This window comes from Rhododendron vialii, chromosome 5a, assembly GCF_030253575.1.
Source record: "Rhododendron vialii isolate Sample 1 chromosome 5a, ASM3025357v1".
NCBI classification, from domain to species: Eukaryota; Viridiplantae; Streptophyta; class Magnoliopsida; order Ericales; family Ericaceae; genus Rhododendron; species Rhododendron vialii.
The window spans coordinates 19,857,093-19,876,009 of NC_080561.1; the positions used below are offsets into that span (position 1 = coordinate 19,857,093).

General features: G+C 39.2%; 1 protein-coding gene across 2 annotated transcripts in view; it reads right to left on the bottom strand.

The window, feature by feature from the left end:
- The window catches only part of LOC131326319 (uncharacterized), a 48,945-nt gene extending 31,425 nt beyond the window's left edge, over positions 1 to 17,520 (bottom strand). The window contains exons 1-10 of one of the 2 annotated variants that reach the window (XM_058359061.1): positions 17,420 to 17,520; positions 17,083 to 17,380; positions 16,837 to 16,970; positions 15,107 to 15,164; positions 10,968 to 11,183; positions 8,060 to 8,335; positions 6,414 to 6,548; positions 6,206 to 6,331; positions 4,654 to 4,698; positions 3,902 to 4,009 (exon numbers count right to left, since the gene is read on the bottom strand). In XM_058359061.1, the coding sequence (XP_058215044.1) occupies positions 3,902 to 4,009; positions 4,654 to 4,698; positions 6,206 to 6,331; positions 6,414 to 6,548; positions 8,060 to 8,335; positions 10,968 to 11,183; positions 15,107 to 15,164; positions 16,837 to 16,970; positions 17,083 to 17,295 (1,311 nt within the window). In that variant the 5' untranslated portion in view covers positions 17,296 to 17,380; positions 17,420 to 17,520. Of the gene's footprint in view, positions 1 to 3,901; positions 4,010 to 4,653; positions 4,699 to 6,205; positions 6,332 to 6,413; positions 6,549 to 8,059; positions 8,336 to 10,967; positions 11,184 to 15,106; positions 15,165 to 16,836; positions 16,971 to 17,082; positions 17,391 to 17,419 lie in introns of those variants that run through there. The other variant, XM_058359060.1, reaches the window with a different exon arrangement.
- Between the last annotated feature and the right edge of the window lie 1,397 nt (positions 17,521 to 18,917).

An 18,917-nucleotide genomic window follows, 5' to 3' on the forward strand; every position in this document is an offset into this window, starting at 1 on the left:
GAGGTCAAACACGACAACGTGATCATAGGACTGAGGGTCCACAAAATTCCCCTAAAACAAGCAATGGCTATGTACATCGCAACCTGATGAAAATCACACATGATACATAGGATAGGCCGGCATGGTCGTCGATTCCAGAGCAAATAGTGTTTCCAAATCTTCACTTATGTTCTTACTCGGAAACAGGGGAGTAGCTGATAAGTAGGAAATAACCTCCCTAGGTCAGCCCAGACCAGGAAGCCTAGCACAACATGAAGGGCCATGTAGGGGACCTAGTGACATGGAGCTTAGCTTGAAGAACTGAGCTCAGTGGACCAGCCTAAGGGCAAAGGTCATCCCAAGGTCAGCCCAAACCAAAGAGCTCGTGAGCACAGCCTTAAGGGCTCGAGCTAGAGTCCCAAGAACATGGAATCTAGCCTATAAGAACTAGCCTCTATTAACCAGTCCAAGGACGAAGGCAAGCTCACGAGCACAGCTCATAGAAGAATACAGAGCTCAGCTCACCTGGTGAGCTCGGTAAATATGACAAACCTACAGCTAGAGACTTATAAAACACTCCACGGCAGAAGTTCGTACAGTCTATGAGACTCAGAACAGGCAGGACTTTATCTCATCCGAAGAGATTAGGCCACGAGCCTTAGAGGATAAACATAGAGATTCATCCACCGTAAGGACTTACTCTTGATCTGGATAACAATCGCAGAGTCCAAAGGTGAAGGGACTCTTCAAACCTGATAAGGATCAAGGGAGTCTTAAGGTGAGGAGGACACTCCATCACCAACCTATTTCTGTCATGTACGGATAAGCCCAAGAGGTCCCAGCACCGTAAAGACTCTCAACCTGATAAGCAGGTACAAGAGTCCAAAGGTGAAGGGACTCCTCAAACCTGATAAGGACCTAAGAAGTCCTAGGTAAGGAGGACACTCCAACCTATTTCCGTCATGTGCAGATAAACCCAAGAGGTCCAAGCACCGTAAGGACTCTTAACCTGATAAGCAGGTACAAGAGTCCAAAGGTGAAGGGACTTCTCAAACCTGATAAGGACCTACGAAGTCTTAGGTAAGGAGGACACTCCAACCTATTTCCGTCATGTGCGGATAAGCCCAAGAGGTCCCAGTACCGTAAGGACTCTTAACCTGATAAGCAGGTACAAGAGTCCAAAGGTGAAAGGACTCCTCAAACCTGGTAAGGACCTAAGAAGTCCTAGGTAAGGAGGACACTCCAACCTATTTCCGTCATGTGCGGATAAGCCCAAGAGGTCCCAGCACCGTAAGGACTCTTAACCTAATAAGCAGGTACAAGAGTCCAAAGGTGAAGGGACTCCTCAAACTTGATAAGAATCAAGGGATTCCTAAGATAAGGAGGACACTCGAACACCTATCTATACCCGCCACGAGCGGATGAGACTTAAGAGTCCCGGTCCCAAGGGATTCCTCCCAAAATGCCTATATAAAGATCACATTTCCACCTCACAAAGGTACGCAATGCAAAAAATTACAGAACTCATACTCAGTCCATACTCTCTTCTAAAGCAGATCGACTGACTTAGGCATCGGAGCGGTGATGGCGACAGCCACGCCGATGCCCATAGCTTTTCTGTTTTGTATTGCAGGTCGTTAATCAAGCATGCAGGAAGCCGTTTCATCCGCTGAAGGACTAGATGAACGGTTGAGGTACCCCTCTTCCGGAGGTGACCAAAAACCGCTTCATCAATGACGAATGGTTCGAGGATGTGGAGCAAGTGGTACAAGAAAGCCTCCGAAGCGCATTGGATTCATATTCAAAGTATGAGATTGTGGAAGATCCTCCAAGCCTTAAAGACCTTGTAGTGCCAAAGGGTGTGAATTGTTTTCAAGTTTTGCTTTCCACGTTGCCCCAAATGCATGACATACAAGTTTGTGAAGAATTGGTGACCAAACTAGGCTTCATGGGACAACTTGAAGATCCCTTGGGAATGGTCTTCATTCAAGAAAGTCTTGGATACGGCGTGTTCCTTGTCTTTGAATCTTCAAATGGCGATTGGTCAAGTTACTTTTTAGGAGAATGTCTTAGAAAATACTTCAATGTAGCTTTGCCTTGTTCAAGACATGCCAAGCGGATTGCTTACTCACACACAAGCAATGTTCTAAAAGTCGCTCGGCGTTCGTCGCTCGGTCGACCACCTTCGAGCTTCGAGACCTATTAATCGCCGATTAATCGGCTTGTAGCAATTAGTCGGGTTTTTATTTATTTATATATAAATACTCCCCAATGACAACTCTCATAAAAAATTGAACATTCATCTATCAATCCAACATCAATTGTTTTTCAAATATGACATAGAAATCTCTCCTTTACAGAAAACTGTTAACATGATTATAACACCAGCTGGTACTGGGTATGGGCCGTTCATTTATTATTCACTTACCAATTATAATATCTTTATTTATATACACCAAACAATACTACACTTCGTGTTAAGATTTAATAAAAAATATTACTACACTTTGTTTCCAGAATCACTAACATGTTAATATGGGTATGGGCTTTAAAAAAAAAAACCCACTAATGTTCGAGGTCGGTGGAGACGTGGAGTGAGAGGAGATCTCGAATTTGAGAGAGAGAGAGAGGCGATAGGCGGCTCGGAGATCTCGTGTTTTACACAAAGATATGACAGGTGACTCCGAGATCGATCAATCGATGACTGGGTGTTGAACAAGCCCTAAAAACTGTGATTCAAAGCCCTTAAACTAGTATGAGTATATAACAGTTACACCCCTTGATTTTCCAAAATTATAGATTTTACCCCTATTAATCGCCGATAGCCGACTAATCACCCATTAACCGATTAATCGACTTATCGCCGCTAGACGCCGACTGACTAATTGCCGGTTAATCGCCGACTAACTCCGATTAACCTCCTGACCTACTAATTCAACCTTCTAGGCATTAATCTAATCGGTTAGGCCAAATTTCCGATTAATCGCCTATTAATCGGCGATTAAGTCCTTTTAGAACACTGCACACAAGCATGGATGTGGTGGATGTGCACAAAAACAAGCTCATGTTTAAGATCAAATGTGCTATGAGGGTCGTGTTGGGTCGAAGCACTACAACCGTAACTTGAGGACAAGTTTCTTTTTAGTAGGGGAGTATGATGTAGTATGTAGTAAGGGTACCTATGTCATTTTGTGCTCTTAGTAGTAAGGGGTCTACATATATGAGCTGGAGTCCATTTAGTAGCTTTTATCATTTTGAAGAATTATTTAACAAGAGCTTAAGACTCTTTTGTATCCCTTTTTGGAGTTTCTCTCTCTACATTATCTATAGGTATTTGGGTTTGCATCATTGATTGGTGGTGTTGAGTTGAATTTCTAAAATTCTCAATGGAGGAAAATGATTCATGTAGCCGACCCAAGTGATTGGGACATAAGGCTGGGTTTGGTTTGGTTTGGTTTAGTGAAAAAAAGAAATTCATTGCATATTTATTTACTACTAAAAAAAAAGACTTTAAAAAGCAATTTTTGGAAGTAAAAGTAAAAAAATAAAATAAATAAAAAAGAGAGGGAGAGAGAGTAGGTTAACACTTTCCGTTAGATCCATACGTTCTGAATTGACGGAATTGGACAGCGGAGACCTAATTGTTAACGGAATGGTAAGTTTAGGTGTTTTTTTTGCGAATCGGCTGAAAGTTTAGAGGTTTTTATGAAATTTTCCCAAATCGTAACAATATTTAAATAAGTAGAACCCAAAAGAGCACAAGTAGTCATATACGGTTAGGAAAGCACACATGCGATGCTTGTGCAAGTTGAGTGTTGTTAAAGTCTTCACAAATAGCTTGCCGCTTCTTCATAAATCTTAGAATGTATTACAAACCAGCATATATAACAAGAAGTTAAGATTTATGAAAGAAAAAAAAAACCTGAAATGTATCTCTTATTACTGCATAGTCCAAGGCATCCTCTACTTCACCAGCTTGTGAAATTTTCCGCCGTAAACCGTCAACCCTAGTCAGGAATATATCCAGGTACTGCAATATATAACAAGTTGCAATGCCAGATTAGAGTCAAACTTACTTCCAGCAATGAGATACAAGAGTATTTTGAAAAAAAAAAAAAAAACAGAAGAAGAAAAGAAAAGAGGCTAAGGTCTTTAATAAATGAAGTAACATCAGAAGAAATCTGCATTTCAGTTTAAAACTACATGACAACGGGAGAAGAAACAGACAGAGAGAGAACGTTGAGAAAAACAAGAGAAACAACCAGAAAGAGAAGAGAACAGAAAGGGAAGGGGAGCAAGCTTATATGTATACTAAAACTTTATTGTTCGGCAAAACCTTAATTCGTCCTTCGCCTAAGTGGCCATTTTACAGGCCTTATCAAAACCCCAGTAACAAATAGTCACATGCAAAATACATATAATATCTAGCATGGTAGCAACTTCAGCTCTATGATACAAATCATAACTTCATAATTACAAACAACAATATGTGTAACAAAAATGGAAGATTTCAATATTGCATCACCTAGCTGCATCATGATGACTCCACTTATTAACTAAGCTTAGTAGCATCTCTCACCACACAAAATGTTAGCATGCTATAAATGTGATATAAAAGTAGAACCAGAGAGAACTACATAAGGAAAAAGAATTATGCAGAATTATGTTTCATACCTCATCGAAGCTTGAAAAAGTGCACAAAATAGACTTCTCAAAAACCTGAAATATTGATCATAGTTGCATCAAGTTGTCTGACCATATAAAGAAAAGGAAAAAGAAAATTAACCGTACCACGGAGTAGGAGGAAAAGAACTGGAGACATAGGGGGTCAAGGGGGGTAACTTGACTCTTGACCACAATGAGGTGGCAATGTCCTATAGGATAGACAAATTTTTACGAGAATCTTACAGATTTGCTTATGTATATTCTAAATTCTTGCCCCAAACAGTAGCAATATTTACAACTCCTTGCCCCTTACAATTCTAGACTCTCTCTGTCTAGTCTCACCAAGAAATCAAGAATAGAATATCCACACTGAGGGCCAAAAAGAAGCACGAAACATAAACCGATGTATATCCTATATTCTTGCCACAAAGAGTAGCAATATTTATTATTTACAACTCCTTGCCCCTTACGATTCTAGACTCTCTCTGTCTAGTCTCACAAAGAAATCAAGAATAGAAAATCAAGGCCAAAAAAGAAGCAAGAAACAATTTTATGAAGCTTTGTTTTTTGCCATTGAAGAGTCAAGGAACTTCATATCACCACTCCAACGGTTAAGAATGTTTGAGCCATTAATCCTCCTCACGACACAAAACCAGCTTCCGCAATACCATTATCAGGTAGAACACGAACCTCTCAATCTCCGATTTCAAATACCAAAAAAAAAACCTAACATAAATGAATTTGGGACAAAACTGTTTAATCTCTTAAATTGTGTGGGGTTTTTTTCTTGTTCTCTTTGGAATTGTAGATTTTTAAAGCTTGGGGAACCTTGATTAGATTTGGCATTCACAAGTCAAAGTCGGTTACACAAGTTTTCCCAAACTTCATAATAAATATGTAGGTAAATAATATATATTGATATGTATTCGATTGTTTAAGTGAGTTGGAACTTGTGGTCGAGAATTTAGTTAGAATTTAAATGCAATAGGCACAATGCCATAGCAGAACAAGTAACATTTTCCAGTATCCTGAGAGCATTTTCTATCAAGCTTCTTTGGGAGATGGTAGAGAGATCCATTCTCTCATTTTCCATACCGAATTTGACTTGGATGAGTTAAAAAGTAGTGCATTGATAGACATGTAAGCTAAATATTGGGATGTGCAAAGTTCAATTCAAGTTTTTACAGAAAATGGTTTAAAATGATGTTTCTTGGAATTCGATGATAGTTGGATCCACAAAAAACAGCTATGTTGTAGGTAATTGACCCCACTGCAATTAAATCCTGGCTCTGCCCCTGAACTAGACATGGAAATTGGTTTTCATTTGGATGCTACAACATTGTAAATACTAATCAGTGGCTTTCTTTCTGAACCATATAACTGTAACATCATTGTTTGAGAAAAATCATGACTCGTGCATTCAAGTTTATAACGTATGGAGTACAGCTAAGTTTCAGACAGCCTTGGATGGGATACAATTCATTATCCGTTCTTAGGACAATCAAATTGAACCCCATTTACCAAAGATACATTTCAGAGAAGGGTGACAACAGTCACTTACAGCAGATATCTCTTTCTCAGAAGCACGACCACGTTCAAGGGAGAGCAAGTACCGAACCCACAGCTCTCCCACCCATGGACAATTCTTTGTTGCCCTCAAATAGACATCCCTTACAATACTAGAAGCCTGGAATAAACAAAATGATATATCACCACAATGGAACAGCTAGAAGTTAGAACAAAGCATCAAAGAAGAAGTTAAAGACAACCTTTAACGTACTGTCCATATAGCGAGTATAATCAAACCAGAGAGCATTAGATATAGGAAACTCTGTTATAGCACGTTCGTAAAGAAGTTGAACCCGAGCTGGGTCCCCAGAAGACTGCTCAAATTTCAGGTAGGCCTGCAACAACATGAAACCAACATTATTGCAAGAACATTACCAATACCATACACATGGTATTTATCAAGTTGACAGAGCAATAGAAAAAGGGAGTTTAGACAGAATGTAACTGTTGAAAAAAGATGCATAAGTACAGAAACAAATGGCGTGCATATAACAAAGGATATGGATTAGCAGAACAGAAAATCCCATAGCAGACCCAGGAAGTGGGAATCAAGCTTTCTTGGATTGGAAGATGTATTTTGTCTTCTCTTCAAGGTCAAACTTTAATTTTAGACCCCCTAATTGTCTTCATCACATGGAGGAAGGCTTCGGAAAGAAATTACCAGTATATGAGATGACTTTGCGGGGCAAGTTGATTTATCTGAGGTAGCGATACAAGAAAGTCACAGGTGGTGTGGCCAGGAAAAGTTGAAGACATAATACCCGGCTTCATTTTATCTTCAAACAGACAAGGATGTATGCACAACGACCTAGTTTTTACTCGTCAATAAAAGGAAAGCGATCATGTCGCAAACTGAAAACGGAGAGAGGAATCACATACCATCACCATATTATCCCTCGTTGCTACCAACTGCTAACTGAAACCATTTGACACTTTCAAGTACTAGAAGAGATTACGAAGTGACAAAACCAAAAATATCACGGTCAACGTATTAATCTCGTCTGGTTGAATGTATGTACAGCAAATTTCCAAACAGAATGTACTGATAACGAATACCGTGGAAATAACAAATACCATGGAAATTTCCAGGGGAAACCTTGGCAAACAACCATAACCCATGTCTTTTTCCTTCCTTATCCCATAACACTTTATCCATGGCATTACTCGTCTCCAATTTAGACTATCCACCACCCGTGAAACGTAGTGAACTACACATCCCACTCAACACGCAACAAGTAGCAAGGCCAGAGGGATACTGTTTTCAATAAGGAGGTAATCGTCAGGAGGGAAATTCCCCCTTGCAACCTACAAGTCTTTGCTGAAACTTCAACACACCATCAATGGTTTCTCTCCGAGAGATGGAGCCAATAGGAGCCCCATGTGACACATGAGAAGAAAGACCACGTTACAACTTAATTTACCTGGAAAAGTAGTGGCAAGAATCAAAACCACCAACTCTCCGGTCAAGAGTTAACCAAATTTTGCTCGAGTTTTCCTTGGGACGGATACTGATACAAAGCACACACACCAAGGTAACAGAAACAACCCTCGCCACCAAAATAAAGAAAGGTATTATCCACCAAGAGTAATGGATCCGAAAAAATATTCTATAAAAGAAGCAACACGAGGGTGCAACCCGCCTATCCTATCGTGTCATAGTATATGAGTCCGACACAATGATACCTGCGCCTACACACATACCCGGGTACATATAAGTTGCAACATAGCAATTTCTCTACATTTTCTTATTCAATGGTATTTCTCCATTACCCCTGAGAAACATAAGCTGAAAGTATTCAATAATGTTTCACCTCTTATAAATGCAAGCATATTAATGGATACAAACCATGTATTCTTGAAGTCTTTCAACGTCAGGGGCATCCAGTCTAGAAACCCGTTCTTCAAAAAGGACACGAGCATTTAACATCTCCAATGCCTTTTGGTATGCTGATGCAACATAAGAAGAAACTCCATCCAATTCGCCAGAGTTGGCATCAGGAACTGTCCCATGTTCTGCCTCCCAAGACTTGTAGGCAACTAGCGTTGACCTGAGCTCGCCAAGTGGGATAGACATCTGGCGGTGGAAAATATGTCGAATGCGCTGGATCTGCTTTTCTCTTGCCTGCATCAAACGTACCAGTACCAATATATATCAGAAGAAAACCTAGCTGCCATAAGCTCCATTCATAAGCAATAACCAAAAATCAACATGGTATGGAAGAACAAGAAGGATATAGCATCTCATGAAACAGGAAAGCAACATAGCCAAAGACCTATGTCTTGTGACTGTAAAAGCATTCCAGTGGCGCTGACTGGGTTAATTGCATAGTTCTAAAAGTCGGTAGGCGTTAGTCAGGTAGCGGAGGGTATGCACCTAGGTCAGCTAATCCCCACTGGTCGACCTAGTCGGCTTTATATTTTTAAAAATTATTCCCCCCTCCCCAAAGTTTGAGTAAGTAGAACAAAACATCAAACAACATCCAAAATGAAAACATCAACCATTCCTCCACCCACTCATCAAAACAAAATGTTTCAATGCTTAGTTTTGCACCTCTAAACTATTTGTTGGTCCTCGACTCTACATCATCAAACATTCCATCAAAGTGAACTTTCATTTGTCTGCTTCCTTCTTAGTAGTTATAATATTTACTTCCCCAGAAGTTTGCATTGCTGTGATTTAGGTTTGCATTTATTGCGATTTAGAAACCCTTCTATTATAAAAGAACTTCATACTGTACTACATTTGGTCTTCTAAAGCAATTTCATAGCTCAAAAAGGTATACAAATCAAAAACCCAATCATTAAGCAACCTATACAAAATTCTTCCTCGTAGTTGGAAAAAAATATGCACGCATACAAGCAAAGACGCAGAATCCCCCCTCCTTTCCCATTCAATAAGGTCTTTAAAGTTACATAATGCCTTTATGGATAGAGGCCGTCATTATACATCAAGAAAATTCAGAACCACTTAGCAATGAGAGAGAAAGAAATACATAATAAAGTACTCCGACATGGTATCTTGACTTATTCAGCCATTGCGAGAACACCCACAGAATGAACTATCAGTCAGCAAGTGGGGGGAAAAAATTGTGAAATCTGAAGACGCATTGCACATTTGCAGTCTTAATAGCAAGCGCACCACAAATGTCAGCCAATTGTCATGTTTCTAAAAGAATTTTACAAGCAATATCTAGAAAATCACGAGTCCTGAGCTGAGAAACCAATAGTTGAGTCTATGATACGATACGTTTTGGACAAGACAGACTGAAAAAAAAGTGAGATGTACTGACTCATTTTTCCAAGGACAGGTATCCTTATCTTCCGCCCATCATTCTTATATCAACATTTTGCAGACCAGTCACAAGACACCAACCCTATTACAAAATCCAGCATGGATATGGGTTCATGGCTATGCAGGACGGACACGGAGAAGGACACAGGGACATGGACACGGAGAAGGACACAGGGACATGGACACGGAGAAGGACACAGGGACATGGACACGGCAGGGGATACAGACACAGAACGGCAAGGGACACGCCACGTGTATATTTATTATTTATGTATGATTTTACGAAATGGATGAGTACCAATACCATTCAAACTATACAAGTATACTACACATATTCTATATACATATACCAGTATACCATATATATGTCGAAAGAGAGAGAGTGAGAGACGACATACATCAAATACACACACATATATACATACAGAGAGAGAGAGACATACGTACTGAGAGAGAGAGAGAGAGAGAGAGAGAGAGAGAGGGCGCGCGTTTAGGGTTGTTGATCACGAGAGAGAGGAGAGAAGCTGTCGATCATGACTGAGCCGATTAAGATTTTAAACTTCTAATCAGTCAATAAATGTTTATGTATAGGGTTAAATACGTTTTAACCCAAAACTTTAAGTAATGACATTTACCCCCAAGAAAATTTAAAAAATTACAGATGCACCCCCGCCGTCTCCCCATCCGTGTCCCACCTGGGTCACCCCGTATCCCCAGCCATGTCCCACTCCACAAATTAAATTGGACACACCACGTGGCGTGTCGGACACGTTTCTAGCCTTGTCCCCCGCATGTCCGGAGTCTCCAGACACAGCAACCTCTAGGAGTGTCGGTGCATCATAGGTTCACGGAAATATCTATACAGGAGAGGTATCTATATAGGCTTGTAGTTGTAACACAACAATGTATCCATTTAGCAAGCACGAAAACTCTATGAAGTTGGTGCGAACGTGTCAAACATTGGCATGTGTTGGACACTCGGTCAATACTTGTCAATGTTGTCATACTACTTATTCTGGAGCACGGAACACGATTCGGATACTTTGAGGATCCATGTATTGGTCGCTTAAACATGTATGAAACCCACTACAAGTTTGAGTACAAACTTGTACTCAAACTTGAAATTGCACCCAAAAACTAAAAGTCTAAATCAACCCCCAAACGAATAGTTTTAAAAAAAGACACAATATAAGCCCTCAATCACACATTAACGGAGGAATATTAAGAATCAGCAATAACCAAAAGACACTATATTGCACCAATTATACTTCTAGAAAATTGCAAAATGCCTCCATAATCCACCACAAGTGGGACTTCCACTTGCAACCTTTTAAGTTGTAAGCATTAACCAATAGAATTGTTTGCAAACCACTATTAAAAAAATCCATAAATCTGTTACATCAAATATAATGGATGAAAATAACATGAGCAAAAATAACAGACTGATGAACAATGTTCTGACCTCAACATCAGTCGCATCAATTGTGTAAAAGATAGCTTGCTCGAATTCCCTGTATGCTTCCCATATCCTATGACCTTCAGCAACATGCAAACCAGCAGCAGTAAGAGCACGCTCAAATAAGTCCCTTGCCTTCAAAATACCCACAGGTGAACATTCACGGACTGATGGTTCGTGCTCTTGCACAAAATTCAGATAGTCACACCACAAGGAGACAGACTGCATAAAAAGAGATTAGTCATTTCCTTCAGATCTACAAATAGAAATCGAATACATCTACAAAAGATACAAGTTTTTTGCTCCTTCACCTCAATAGGATAAAAGAGGTTCTTTTAACAATTTACACTTGGGAAATTACAGATGTATTAGATAACGATTTCCAGTGAGGACATCTATCTGATATGGGCTGCAATCTCAAAACAAAGCTGGGGCCAACTAGTGCAGAGAAAAAGGCTTAAAGACAGAATTCACGCGTCTACATTTTCTTTGGGAACAAGACAAGAAAACCTTTGGCTGCTGCAGTTAAATTTCGGGAAATGGAAAGATAAGAGGGTCCAAATTACTCAACTCCCTCTATTAAAAAAAAAAAAACGCCCTTTCCTTATCTGACCACCGGTTAGGGGTTAAGTAGATAACTAAGCATCTGCAGGAAATGAAGAAAGACAAGATATAGGATTCCACCACTTTATAGGATATGGTCGGCTCATTTCGGTGATCTCACGTTGCTGGTTTGAAGATGATACATAGACTTCTGCATATAAGTATTCTCCTAAGCAAAAAGGCCAAGGGGAATGGAACACATACAAATTTGGGACAAACAACCCATGTCCCACAAAACATCCAAACTGAACCAAAAGTCCTTACAAAAACCAAAATTGGCTGGAGGATGGACCAAGGGCCCCCGAACCAACCATACACGAGCTACTATTCCCTCTTAAAATGGGCTCTTCCTCCCAGTCAAATTTCTCTTGCGTTCTTCCCATACGAACCACATAAAATCAAAAAGCACCAAAACCTAAGCCTTCACTTTAGCTCCCCCCAAAAACTAACCATTCCAAACATTTGAACCTGGTTTCAAAGGGTTTTACAATGATAACTGGTAGACGGAAGGCACAAAAATGAAAAAACCAACAAAAGAAATGCCAATGCCGAGAAGGGAAGGGGTAAACTTTTGTCATGTGGGAAGGGGTTACATTGCCCTCCTAGTGGCTCCGAATCATTGACGAAAGCACTAGATGGAGGTGAATTAACCGATCTGTGCAGTATTAATTATCCCTCCAATCATTCCAGTCTTCCAGAATCCAGATAGTGTCTGGAATGTGGGAGGGTTGAACAATATGGTGAAGAGAAAGGTGATGAAGCGTAGTGGAAAGTACATTTGGTGTATTTCCAAACACATGGAGACTATTGATGGCTGGGTAGTGAAGAACATATGATGGTAGTTTTAGACACCCAAAAGGCTAGAGAGTTTGGAGCCATTGATTTCGCACCATGGAACATGTCTAGGCCTACCAAGAGAGAATTCCCATGCACTCACCTCCCATGGAATTTCCAGAGTGGACAACGCAAGTTCTAACTTGACCACAACTTCTAAAAATTCAGCCAAATTCCTATTCTGTTTTTTGGGAACATAGGATGGTGAAAGGTCGAAAGGAAAGAAAAGAAATTAACAGTAAGCTTTGATATGTTTCAACAATCCAACTCCCTGTTTAGTGCAACAGAAGACAGTCTCCTATAAGCAATCTGCAAAACTGTAATCTTTTGTTCCCCTCTTTTTATCAGCCAATACGTAGAGGTATTACCTCTCTCCACATTAACCAAGTGAACATTTTAGCTTGCTAATCTATTGACAGCGTATGATTGATTCCCAATGAATCAACCACCTGGAGAGATGGAATCATACCACCAGAGGCAACTTCACACGAGTATTTTGATGAGTGGGAACTTTCAGCCGGTCTTGGGGACACACAATCAGAATGGAGGTATGTCCACCATGCTGGAAAACCCTCCAGCTAATCAACTATGATGGGAGTCCACAAAATCACCAAGTTGGTCCAAACTAGGCAAAATTGACCCTGAAGGGAGTCCACAGAATCAACAAGTTGATCCACCCATGTAATCGCTCCGCCAAGGTTTTCAAATCGCGATATGTATAGTGTATCGGTTTTTTCATTTTACGAATCGTATCAGGATACGTATCGTGTATCATAAGATACGGTAACAAAAGTTAATTTACACTAATTAATCATAAATACATAGCAATAAACTACAAATTGATAGCATATATGGGAAAAAAAAACCACATTTAGGGTGCAAAACCACACGTCTTAGGCCATCTAAAGTGTTCCAAAAGATTAAGGTGTACCAAAAGATCAAGTATTAGAGACTTACATTCTCTATCCACCTTAAATGCATGGTTTATAACCATTTACTACTAATATGCTAACTTAAAAGCTCAAAAGTCAAAAGTAATAAGTAAACAAAACATATCAAGTTTGTCTTTTTGCTCAAATCTCCTATTCCTCTCTCAAGACAATGCCGTAAAGATCATCATCATCTTCAAGGTCATTCCCAAGCACCACCCCATCATCAGTGGGTTTATCCTATTGAATAGTGTACTGCGTACAATAGACTTAGAAAGTGCAACAAAAACAGAGCACTAAACCTCTCAAAGAGGACCAGATTTACGAAGTGAGATCAGAGAATAAATACAGAGAGCAGTCGGCAGGGGAAGGACCAGAACCATACCTCTCAGTCAGCGAAAAGAACAAAGCTTCAGAGCTCGGAGAGTAGCAGTTGGAGAGACTCATCGGAGAGTGGAGTCGCCCATGGTTTATCTCAGTGGGTAAAAGAGGAGTATGGGATTAAAGCCGAATCGAGGGTATAAAAAGGTATGTTTTAACTGCGTTCGAAAATCGTACGAAACCACAACATATCCTGATATGTATTGAATCGCACGATACGCCTACTGTATCCTACGATTTTTGTGCAAAGCCAATACGCTGAGCAATATGTATAGATTTCCTTACGAAACATATTGCGTACCATACGATTTCAACAACACTGCACCCCACCGCGTCCTTTTGGAACCCTCAATGCATCATAAATGTAATCAAGTTAGGACCAAACTTAAAACTCATATGCCCCCTTGCAATGTATAAGAAGATAGCCAATCGTCTCCACATCAGATTTGCAAATGCAGCACCAATTAACTACTAAAAGCCGGTATATCTTAAGTAGATTGTCAACAGGAAAATTCTTTTCATAAGCATCATTTTTCACAAAAATGTGAGACTTTATAAGGGGCCCAACCAAACATACTCGTCTACACGTGAAACCGCACCCACAAAGCATGACCTTTGCTTTTCTTCATGAACCAAAATTTATTTGTATTTTGGACTCTGATCATACAAAGGAGCCTAGTTCATTTGATGCAGCAGGGTCGAATGTTTGCTCTCGATGTGAGTCTCACATGAGTAACATGAATGGGGCTCTAGGATTCTAGTTAACAATATTTACATACTGTGGTACAGGAAACAGATGTAACTCAAGCTCCTTCGGAAATGATAAGATCTTTGATGCAAGAATAGGATGGTTCATCCGCATCACTTCACTGAATGTGCTTTTTCTATTTTAAGAATACTGTGTTGTGTTCTTATCCTGAATGTACGAAATAGAAAATGTATCCTGTCTTCAAACTATGAAAGAAAGTCCTTTTTTAGCAGGAACTGGCTTCTACTTGGTCCAATTTAAGGAAAATATTTTGTGATGACTGGTGAGCCAAAACTAGATGGTATATAAAGTTCCTTCGTCTAGGATAAAAAGTACTTTGTTTTCTATGGTTCTAGTCGGGAGTTGTTAATCCCTATTGTAGCAATTCTTACAGTTCGCTTTACACGAGGAAACAGACTTCATCACAATCCTTCTTGTTTTGTATACAGATGGCATTAACTTATTGTCACCATTTAATTTGATTCATATATCATAAAGAAACATGGATACCATGAGGAAACAATATTGCTAAAACTAAATTGTTGCACTGTTGTAAGTGCTCTTTTTTTATCTATATTTTTTCAGTTCTGCTTTATGAAAACATTGAAGGAAAAATATCATGTCAAGTTCATTGTAAGTATGAAACTAACCAGATAATCGAACACGCCGCACTCATAAAGCTTCTCAATTTCAGGAAAGGATTCAGATCTGCAAAAAGAATGTCACCCGTGGAAAACTCAACAAAAACTAAATAATATATAGGTGTGTGTCTATGGGTGTTTGTGGGTGTGAATCGTGTGATAACCCTAGAAAAAATAAAAGAGTAAGTCTATGACAGCCTAATAAAAGAGTAAATCACGTGATCCGATTAACAAGACAAGAAAAAAAATCTTGAAAGGTTAAATAGTAGACCAAATTCCCTGAAGTAAAAAATTAGATGAAATTCTAAATGTTAATATCATAAAAGCTACAAAGGCACTTACCATATCATTCTATTGTATAATGAAAGTGTAGTGCAAGAAATGGCATGAAAAATAAATGGCAAGCATATGGAATTTATCTTTTCCCCGTTGCAATGCCAACATGGCCCAATCCTATGGAGAAAAAGTTCCAATTGAAGAATAAGGTCTTCATTCACACACCTTTGTTAATCCTACCACTTCACATTGGATAAGTTAGTAAGTTACAAGCTGTGATTATTTGCTTAATCCCAATAGAAATGTGCACGAACATAGTGAAGAGGTAAGTACACCAATAGCAACCCGTAAAGACTAACGACACGATCACAAGATAAGAAACGCATGAAAATCACAAGAATCCTAATATGAGTAACAACTAAGGTTCTGTTTGAATAGATATGGATTTTGAATGAGGACATATAATGCTCAATTTCAACAGAAATATAGGAGGTTTAGCTATAGGTGCCTTGTGATGGATATGAGGTCGAAGAAAAATATTTCCTAGGATACTTAGTACTACAATAAAGCTCCATAGAGCTCCCAAACTCAACTTCAAAATACATATCCATGCTGTCAGTTCTAAATTTCAATCAAATCTCCAAGTAAATGTCCAATCCCTTCATTTGAAATTGGTGGATATAGCAAGGGTGTTGGTGATGTGGCTCAGTGTCATCCAAAAGGGCTCCTCATAGTTCTATGTTGGAGCATAACAGTGTGCTTGTTCCCTCGACTGATACCTCTACCGCCCACCTCTTTGGTCTTAAACACTTGTCCTAAGAAAAACAAAGAATTAATCCAAATTTTAATTTCAAACAACTTCCTGAACTACGATATCCTGATTCATGAAGCAACATTTGTGGACCTCAATATCCACGGAGCCTTAAAATTATAGGAAACTGCAGTTAAATAAGATATTCCACCTGCAATATGTATGCAAATATCTTACTACCTATTCTAATATATATTGGGAGAGCAAATGTTTTGTGTGTACAGCTGGCTCACACTTTTAAATCCACTATTACCGCAAATTAATGTCAAATGCACGTTGAGAGTTTGGGGACACATTTGTCAGTTAGCATTACAATAACCAAACATCACCTTCGATAACCACCATTCCCCTCCACTTCCTCTTTTAACTGCTTTAATTAACTACTCTACCTTTTTTAGTGGTGTTTTCTTCGTCGTCACTTGATGCTAGCATATTATAGAGCTGTAATCCATTTGCCAAAGCCCTTTTTTTTTTTTAAATTTCAAAAAAGAAAAAAGAAAAAAGAAAAATCCACCTCTGATTGCTAATGCTTCACCTAAATCTTCCTTCTCTCCCTTTCCCATACTCTCCCTTCCCATGCATCGCATCATGTATCGCTCACACACACGCACATAAGCAAATGATTGAACGAAACGGAACAAAAAAAAATTACCCAGAGCCCAGAGAGGCTTCATCTTTAGCCCAGTCCTGCCACATTGCAGGACTCAACGGGAACAACTCGCTCATTGCCTCCCTTGCTTTCCTTAGCTTCTCAATGTCCCCCTTCTTTCTCAGAGCTCTTATGTACTGGAACAAGAACAAGAAAACCCAACACCAAATCAACACACACACACTAAAAAACACAACCAATGCTAATAAGAATGGATTAAGAGAACAGGGGAAGGAAGTGCACACGTACTTGGACGTGAGCGTCGTAGTTGGCCGGGTTATTGGAGAGCTCAATTTCTAGGGTTTCTATTTGGACGGTTTGCTGTGCCTCGTCGTCGGAATCGTTGTCATCTGATTCGGACTCGGAATCGGACTTGGAAGGGTTTTTATTAGGGTTTTGCTGAACTTCGTTCATCACTTCGTCGGTGGGTTGAGGATCCGAAGGAACTAGGGTTTCGTCCATCGTTGAAAGTTTTTACTGGGCTATGGTTCTGATGAGAGACGAAGCTCGTCCTTCCAGTGAGTAGAGCGGGTTCTCTTTCTCTCTCTCTCCTCTGTATTTTATTTTTATTTTTTTTGATAAGTCATCTCTCCTCTGTATGAAATGGCGAATTTTTGTGAGGAAGAAATATGGGCCGAGCTTCGGAATCTGAAGACGGGTTTGGGCTATTTTCCAGTCCAGACGGGTTATAGCCCAAACGAAACGAGACCTCAATAATCGAGTCTGTGGACCTTTCAAATTAACAGACACGAAATGAGTACAAATACAAAATATGTTAGGATCGAGAAATATAAAGCAATAGAGAGAAATAGAGAAAAGTATTATTGGAAAACACACTGACTTTACTGACTTGGATATTACAATCGGTAGAGTCCTCCTTTTATAGGGGTAAGGAGGAGATACAAACATAACTGATTTCATCACTGATTGCCTCATACAAATAGTATCACACATAATTGGTTCACATCTGAATAGTACTACACATAATTGATTCACACCTATTTCGTACTACACACCTGCCATACTACTGTTATTAGTCCACACTTATTACACTTACACTATTACTACTAGTCCACACCTGTCATATTTTGAACAGTACAAACCAATAATTTCACCACCTCCCAGAAATGAAAGGAGCAAAACAAAGTAGTAAGAATCTTGCAGCCTTATTTATTTTCTTTCACTTCACTTATTCATACACCACATAAAAGAGATAGCTGACCTAAGCACATGGTTGTTTCTCTATATCACTTCTTCCAAAATAGTCTTCAGTTCTGTCGGTCAAGTAATAATTATCCAAAAAATAACAAATATTCTGGCGCCATTCTTCTGGATATGTATCATTGAATTTCCAATTTGCAGATTCATAATGGAGGAGAGATGAAGGAAATTCTGCAAGTATCAATCCATTAAATGAACACAGTGTTTAAGTCATGACAAGTTAATTTCCACTGTTGATCTGGATTCACTGAGACTTTGGATATGCAGAAAGGAATATAGTGTGATACTCCTTACGCCAAGTGATAGAACCATCTAAATTAGGAAGACTCTTGTTGTTGCAACTTGTCCAAAAAGCAAATTGGAGATTTCCGCCTGCACTGTTTGGGATTTCTCTAATCTTTCATTGCCAGAAAGATATACTTCCAAAGAGCAAGAGGAATTTCAAAAAGAAATCTTCTGAAGGATGAATCTGATTGAATGCAGCATGTGCTAAATAAGCCAATACTGCTGATTTATTAAAACAGACACTTATAGTATAAACATTAACTAATTACCATAAAAAGAGGTAGGCTTCCTTTTTGAAATAAAAGATATTATGGTCATATATTTCAAATTGGGTGAGAAATGGGTAGACAGGATGGAAAGGTAAACCTCCTATGGGACCTTCATCGAGACCATACTTGAAAATGCAGAAATGTTGAAGGTTTTGACACATTTGGAAAGAATGGTTAACTCTAAAATATGACACTGGAGGGGGACAGAAAGATTAACTGGGTGGAAACAGAAAATCAATGGAAAACAATTAAGAGTAAATGAATATGGCTTTGGTTTTGAAAACTAGTTAATTTCATTTTTGAGTCTAA